The sequence below is a fragment of the Pyrgilauda ruficollis genome, unplaced genomic scaffold, assembly GCF_017590135.1.
Source record: "Pyrgilauda ruficollis isolate IOZ18807 unplaced genomic scaffold, ASM1759013v1 scaffold12, whole genome shotgun sequence".
In the NCBI taxonomy this organism is placed as follows: Eukaryota; Metazoa; Chordata; class Aves; order Passeriformes; family Passeridae; genus Pyrgilauda; species Pyrgilauda ruficollis.
This window is the reverse complement of record NW_024510321.1, coordinates 12,285,736-12,294,072: the sequence shown is the minus strand read 5'-3', so window position 1 is coordinate 12,294,072 and position 8,337 is coordinate 12,285,736. Positions and strand designations below refer to the sequence as shown.

Below are 8,337 nucleotides of genomic sequence, written 5' to 3'. Positions count from 1 at the left end.
GAGATGCAGTAGCATTTTTTTGCTCACTTTCGAAAGTGATTTTGGACCATTCCATTGCTCATAACAAACTTCAGAGTGAAAGACTTCCCTTCCTTTCTGAGCATCCCTTAGTGGTTGTCTGCAACTAAAGAGGTCTGAGTTGATCGTTCCCTAGCAGACACAGAGATCTATTCAAAAGGGAGGGCTGTGACTGAGCCACCTTTTGTTAACAGGGCACACTAGGAAATATTTTACAGTATAGATCCTGCTGAACAGTTTTACAGATGCAATTTCTCCCTCCTGAGATCTTTGCTTTTACAGTAACTACTGCAGACTTAAATCATGACCTCCTTTCTGCTTTTTATATATGTATATATTTATATATCAAAGCTATACATCTAGAGAAATCTTTTTCTGTGGAAATTATCCAGAAGTTGATTGCAGCCTTGCATAACCACACTGCTCCATAAAAAACATCAGTTCAATAGCACTAAGAAAAAGCAGAATCAGCTGTTACAGATACTGGTAAAGGAAAATGAGTCCCTGGAAAGGAAAAGAAGCCTACAAAAGTCTAGGTGGCACAGAAATACTGGAAATGGATTCATCTGTCTCAGTCAGAATGAGGGGTCACCAAATCAGCAGACACAAAGTTTAAAAAAAGAGACGTTCACAAAGCAAGTGAATAACTCACGGTAATTCCTTTCCAACCAAGTTTACATGGATTCTGGAAACAGCTGTCCAAGCACGTGGATAAAAAGAGAGCTTTGACCATCACCATACAGACAACTGACACCACACTCAGGAGAGCCCCAAGCACAGCACAACACACCTGGACAAGATTGTTGCATAACCACATTTGACCACATGCAGAGATAAGAAACGGAATAAATGCACACAGAAGTTCAAAGATTTTTCTCCTCTTTATTTAAACACAAATACATTTACAGCATGCAGGTAAGTTAAAACTATATGGCGTCTTCCCCAAACCAATTGTTTTAATGCATCTTAAGTGTACTGAAGTTAAATCAGATTCCACAGGTAGACTTGTCCTCATGTCAAATTTAGAGTTACACACAGTAGTGAGTCAGCATTTAAGTTATGCAAATAATTTAGTTGTTCACCAGAAATAAATATTATTTCACCAAGTTCCTATCCTAAACCATCTTTTAAAAATATGATCTAGAGGAACATAAAAATAAGAACCACTCAAAGACTGCAAGTTGAAACAGCAGTGTTGAACATTCCCTGTATAGACTGAATACTTTCATTTACAAAATACAGTAATTGTCCTGTCTGGCTGACCTATGACAGCCAAACCAGAAAGCAAAGAAAGTTGTGTGTTTTTCTTTTTTTACATTTTAAGAGGCAGTTCTTGGTAAACTTCAAAAAAGGTTTTTAAAAAAAAAAAGTTTAAATATAAAAAGGTGATGTACACTGAGCTACACACTAGATACTATTTAATCTAATTTTTTTAACACAGCAATTTTCAGCACCAAAACCCATGACAATTGCCTACAGGAATGAAACCCCCATTCACAGGCATGAGAAAAAAATCCTGCTTCATTTGAGTGTGTTGTTTTGTTTTTATGATTGCACATTGACAAATGAAGGCCTGAAAACCTGTAGTTAACATTGAGAAAGATAATGGACAGTGCTGATTCCATGATGAGAAATTTAATTAAAAATACTTTGTTGTTTCTTTATTTTTTTCCCTCAATATGCTGCCTTCAACTGTGCTCTAAAACAACTGCAAGTTTGGAGTGTTTGGTGGTCTTAGTGAAGAAAACTGTCTTAAAAGCTGAAAACTCCAAAACAGTGGGATTTCCAACTGATACACTCAACCTTCAAAAATCAAATTACTAAAAATTCAGACTACTGTAGCTATAGAAAAAAAGTGGTTCAAGGTCTAAAATTTGACTATACTCCATCATAATATAAATATTTTGCCTATTTTAAAATATAAAAATTGAAAGTGATTGGCTGTCTGAACAGTCACAGAGTTTCTACTGTTTCCACAATACTGAATACCCAGCAAAAAACTCAAGCCAGAACAAAAAGTTCTATCAACCAGGTCTGAAAAACTCATTGAATTCTTCCAGCAATACTAAGTTTCTTCTTTCTTAAAGACCTGGTAACTAACTAGTTTCTATACAGAAGAAGGCTGTCCTAAAAATTATAGTGGCTAAACCCTAAGAATAAGTTAAGTAAATTATACTACAAAACTTTAATCCCCGGATTCAGCTCAGTGAGAGTACCGGAGCTCAAAACAAACAAACAAAAAATCAAAACCCCACGTTTCATTTTGTTAGCCACTTTACAGGACTTTATTGCAAAGAGAAGAAAAATATTCAACAACTACTACTTTGGACATTTCATATACCTACTTACAAATGAATTACAAATACAATTCAGGGTAGCACTTTATTTTATTGTTATTTTAAACACGTGCCTCTGGCATTTTTGGATACATCAGTTTTAAAAAGTTGTGTCCTTTATTTATGTATCTGAATTAATTGGCCTGTTGCTGAAAAAGGCTTTTTAAATTGAAAATTAAAATTTTAGTCAAAAATTCCAGTACTGTATGTAGTGGAATATAAAGTTACAGTTTAGGTTGGCCTCATTTCACTATTACAAAATAGTGAAAGTGAACTGTCACAGACACAGACAAATGGACAGACAGGCTCATCAGAATGAAGCAGAATGTTTTCACTCCACCAGACTGTACTGTGTGCAGAACCAGGAACAGGACAGATGGGATAATCCATTGCCCAAGTCTTTTTTGTAAACTCAGGTTTACTCTTATGACTGTACAGTATTTAACTGTAGGTCAGCCGGTGGCCGGGCTCTGGCTGAGATAAGTTACAGAGCCTTGTTCTCACCGCACTCTGGCGGTCGGTGGCGCGCGGCGCCTCGAGGCAGCCGTGCCAGCACTTCAGGATCCTCGCCCTGTACAAACACAGTTAGTTCAATGCTCTGTGCAGCATTCCAAAAGAGAACCGTAATGCAGAGTGCCGCCCTCATTCAGTGGGACATGTAGTGTTATGTGAAGTGATAAAAATGAAAGTATACTTAAACACTGTTGCACATTCCCTAAGACAATAAGATGTACACAAATTAAGCTAGAAAATTTGAACTAAGATGTTTCTCAACGTACATTCAGCTTGGCACAGTGCAGACTAAATTTAAGACATGAAAGACAAACTGTGTAATAAGCAGAGCTACACTTTAAGTAACATGTCATTTTTCAAGACGCCAAAATTGCACTCTAGTTGGTTTTTTTTGGGAATCAGTTAGCAGAATTTGTAGAAGGGGGAAGAGCTGTACAGGCCAGGTATAATTTATACAATTTTCAAAAAATAATCCTACAGTCCCCAAAAGGAGAGATTATTGTCATGGAATGACTCCCTCTACACAATATCCAATCCTCCTCCTGCTGCATTTACTTTTCAGCAACTGTAAATGAAAAAAAAAATAATCACAGAGTTAAGACAAAAGGCAAAGTTATTTACATTTACAGTAGACCACATCACTATTTACATGGCCTTTAAGAGCCCAGTTCTTAAACCACTCAGATAAGTGCTAATAAAAATCCCACTTTAAAATAAGAAATCACACAACACACAAAGCATTTAAGCAATGCTGTCTGCTACCAGCGATTTTACAGCACCACAAACTGCAAGCAATTTTGACTGCAATAATGGAGTAAACATTACAGCCAGAAACCACCCAGAGCCCAGCTCCATTTCCCATGACTGCTGCTACTATTCCTGGCTAGTGGCAACTCCTTGGTCATTCAAGGCAAATGTTATTCAAGGCTGAAGTACCCATCAGTTCAACCTCTTATTTACTAAGAGACATTTCTGAACAAAACCAGGTACCTTGACTAGTACTACAGCCCTGTTTTCTCTGAATTGGAGAGAAAGCTTGGAAAAGTCAGTCAGCTAATGAAAATAAACAAATAGAAACAAGATTGACATAAGCTGTTCTGGAGCCCTTCAGAAGAGGAGCACCCAGATTTTGAGCACCCAGATTTCGAGCACCCCACTCCATTTCAGATGTATTTCAAACTGAAGATGCACATAATTAACTAAGGGAATGTCTACAAGATATTTATACACACATTCAAAAGTGAAGATGACAACAGAGAATATAAAGTACAGCATTACTGTTAGGTGAACAACAGATCAACCAACTATAAAGCAGATATTAATTAAAAAGAGAGATGATTCTGTAAAGCAACTTAAACATATTTAATACCATGCAACATGTATTTACTTTGGAGATTAGAGATGTTTTAAAGTAAGTGCACATTTAATTTCAATTACTGTAACTGCATTTTAGCTAGGCTAACATTTTAAGTTTACTGGACAAGGACATGAATTCCTCTGTTAAATTAATTCCAAATCACTGACACATGAAGCAGTGAGCAAACACAGTAAGAAAAGCAAATAAATAACAGGTAAAAATCTGGTAAATTTTATTTCATCACTGAATGTTTTCCTGAAGAAAGATACTAGCAAACTGATACTAGCAAACCAAAAGAATTTAAAATGTCTACTCCTTTCCCAAACACTGGCTACTGTCTTTGACTGGTAACCATCTCCAATTGATTGCTTCCACATTTTGTTCTACTCCTGCAGAACACCATCAGAATTACCATTTTACAGCAAACACGTTTTAGAAGAAAAGCGGCAGCATCTTTAGTCAGGCATACATGATACCATTCCACTGGCTACAAAATTCTGTAAAAAGGAGGAGTTAATCTGACTACTCAAGTGACTTTATGCCACAGAATGAACTGTAATAAACCTATCACAAAGTAGTTTGATCACATATTTTAAAAAATGCTACGAGACGAGCTTACACTTTGTCTTGCCGTCCACCTCCGCGCAGCACAACTGGCTGGCTGTTCTGAGTGAACGCACCTCCACCACGAATTGCACTTGGATGAGTTGGAGAAGCTGCTGGATGCTGGCCAGGGCGGATAGGCTTAGCTGCAAGACAAGAAATGTGACTTACAAATATGCACACAACAATACCTTGGATTATTCAAATTTACTGATATCATTAGCCAAATGTAATAGTCACAATTGAATGCACTTTGCATAAGAAAACAAGTTTAGAGGATGGCATTCTGAGAACATAATAGATTAATGTCAACTACAACAAACCCTGGAAAATAGAAGCTTGCAAAGCTTCTGATAAGGATTATCTTCACAAGAATTATCTGTGCCACCTAATGTATAACCTTCTATGAATCTTTTTTTTTTTTTGCAATAAGAACTCCAATAAGACACAACACTAAGACAGCTTCCTGAGAGTTATCAGTAAGGAATCATACTTGCTGTCCTTCCCACATCCACTTATTGATAAAGTCACTAGTTACTCTCTCTGCAGGTGGTTCTGTGTACCAATACTCCACAGATAACACTGCTTCATCAACCTAACAGCACATAAAAATAAAACTTGCTCTATAGCCAAAGTAAAAATCCAGCAGTTTCAACAGGTTGTTCATAAGCTGCATACACTTAATAAACTGTATTTTCAATCAGTTTTGCACTTAGCTCTTAACAGAACACATATAATGTATGCATAGGACTTCACAAAGTTCTGTAGTATTAAAGAGAAGCACTTAAAATTTCAGCAGGCAAAAAAGAATCTACAGGCAGCAGCTGCAGCAGAGAAACACTTCTCAATTACTGCCTTATAGGAACCTGATCTCCAGGAAGACATGACTAGACATTGCCATCTAGACATTTAATCACAAGAGGCTGTATACCTCAGGTGAGCTCACTAGAGAATTGCTTGCTTTCTTGGAGACCGCTTGAGAGAAAATTAAAGACACAAAAAAAAGCACCTGTCTGCAAGCTGCCACTTCATGTGATCAAAAAATTTAAACAATTTTGCAACAGCTCTTTGCAGACCTGCAGAACATGAGCAAAATTTAACTGCAACACTCATTTTAGTTCACATTAACATTTAAGAGAGCATATTGATGACTGAAGTCCTTCAGTTCTTCAGCTGTAGTGTAATGTGCACAGTGAAGTTCTCCACAGGTCACACATCTTCTCCATCCTCAGCACTCGACAGAGTAACGGCAGGTGGAGGAGCAAAGGAGTATCACTATTTTGCCTCCACCTTCCCACCCATTTTTCTGTTATTTTCCCCTAGAGAGGGCTGTGGATACTGTGTATTTTGGAATAAAGAACTGAAAAGGTAATAAGGATCTTTGGATATTGCGGGTTTCTGTCTGCTCCTCTGCACCTTAAGATCAGGTCAATTTTGTTGTTATTGCTGTTGAAGGTGATGGCTTAATCTTTCTTGTTTCCTTGAAATACCTCTTCAGTCTTAGAAATTGGAATGGAATTGGAATAATCTAAGAGATTAAGACTCACATGCAGTGAGTGTACTGCTTCTTCTAGGAAATGTAACATATTCAGGCTAGAAATCTAGGTTGGTAAGCCTTTTCCAAAGCCAAATAAAATAAATAAAAAGCCAAACAACCATAAAGTACCACCTCCACACACAATCTGTTAACCAAAATATAACTCACAGTAGAACACAGATCACATTGGAATGTGCAGTTTCAAAGAGGGCTGAAAGATGCACATGAACACAAAAACAAAACAAAACAAAGTAGGAAAGATGAAGCTTTAGGGGGCAGGGGATTCTTTACTCACCAATTTGTGCCGAATGTCCTCTTCTGGCCATATTCTTGGATCTTACAGCTTCCTTTATACGATCTACTTCTTGCTGGTAGCGCTTGCGATCACGAGAAGCGTTCTCTTTGGCTTCCTTCAGCGCAGACTCCAAAGCTTTGACTCTTTCAGCTGTAGCTCTAAGTCGCTTCTCCAGTTTAGGAAGTTCGCAGCGCAGATCAGCATTATCACGTACCAGCTACAAAACCAGAATTGAGTATTTTCTTGGTATCTCCCTTCATAGGGAGACCTAACCAAATACCCTCCTCACACCTGAAGAGGCAAAGCAGTAGGCTTACTATATTAACTTTGCTTCAGCTTTTAGTGAATCTATGGAGGTCAGTGCCATTGAGACTGTCATTTGAAAAATCAGTTACTGTGGAAGAACCTGCTACTCAAAAGAGGGACCTCCTCTATCTGAGACAGGCAAGCAGCCCTTGGACTCATATATCCAGTCTAAACATAAACTTGGATCCCTTTCTGTTTAAATGCAGCTATTTTGTTATACACCCACATGTACTTAATACAGCTAATTAATTTATGTTACAAAATAATAGACTAAAGTTTTCCTGTATCAAGAGACACACTTAAGATGTAGAAGTATTCACTTATAAAGGTTATTTTATGACCAACGGACACATTGGTTGCTTCTGTAATAATGGATCTGGAGTAATTTCATTAAAATTTGAAATGAAGTCTCACTGTACCTGCTTGTGAACCTTTGTAAGCTGTTCAAGATTATTCTCAAGGAAGGAAATCTTTTGTTTCTGTGCAGCACTGCCTCCTGTGTCATCTGAGTCGATCTCCGCACTCTGCAGTAACAAAGGCACAGGGAGGGAGACAGGAGGCTGAGTACTAATCTGAACTTGCATATTAAGTTCAAGCCATAAAAATTAAACCAAATAAACATCAGATCCTAATTTAATTCTAAACTGAAATTCATGCAGCATTCTCAGAAACAACAAGTTTAATTACAGCACCACATTACCTTTTTCACTCTAGTAGCCAGATCTTGAACAAACAGCTTCCGAAGATTGTGAAGAGTCTGAAGTTCTTTTGCCTACAGTTAAGGACAAGAAATTAACAAAACAACCCAAACAAACTCTGAAAGAAAAGGACAAATACTGACATTTGCTTTGGAATATATTCTGACTATCTTACCACAGTCTCTTCCAAACCCTTTAAATCTTGCCTCGCTTGCTCCCGTCTGTCCTGCATAACCCTAAAAGAGAATAAATTGTTCCTGAAATATCCTAAAAAATTCAGAAATTTTCTTTTAGAGAACTAGAGTAATTAACACTCTGTGCTACAAATGAAAAAACTCTTTTGGTTGAAGTCTTAAATTAAAGATGTAACCAAGAGATGACACTCAGAAATCTGTATGGCATGGGGGTGGCAGGATTGGAGGAGTTGCAAAAGGAAAAGAGGGATGTACTCTTAATATTGAATACAAACAAGTACATTCAGATGGATAAATTATAAAAGTTTCTAGAATAGTAAAAGACAAGACTCTCAGAGTCCATTTTGGAGTGAATATTTGGGGAGACCTTATTCTACAAATGTTCTTAGCTGTGACCAGCTGATACGGTAAGTATCGTGTGCCAGATTAAAAATTTTCTCTTTGTTTTCTTTAACACCTCACCCTCAACACACTGGCAAA

At 37.4% G+C, this 8,337-nt stretch overlaps 1 protein-coding gene across 2 annotated transcripts in view; it reads right to left on the bottom strand.

The window, feature by feature from the left end:
• Positions 1–886: 886 nt before the first annotated feature.
• Positions 887–8,337, bottom strand: part of KIF5B (kinesin family member 5B) — a 34,070-nt gene continuing 26,619 nt past the window's right edge. For both annotated transcript variants that reach the window (XM_041486928.1, XM_041486938.1), the window contains exons 21-26: positions 7,839–7,899; positions 7,666–7,737; positions 7,385–7,489; positions 6,660–6,876; positions 4,844–4,973; positions 887–3,432 (exon numbers count right to left, since the gene is read on the bottom strand). In XM_041486928.1, the coding sequence (XP_041342862.1) occupies positions 3,426–3,432; positions 4,844–4,973; positions 6,660–6,876; positions 7,385–7,489; positions 7,666–7,737; positions 7,839–7,899 (592 nt within the window). In that variant the 3' untranslated portion in view covers positions 887–3,425. The remainder of the gene's footprint in view (positions 3,433–4,843; positions 4,974–6,659; positions 6,877–7,384; positions 7,490–7,665; positions 7,738–7,838; positions 7,900–8,337) is intronic.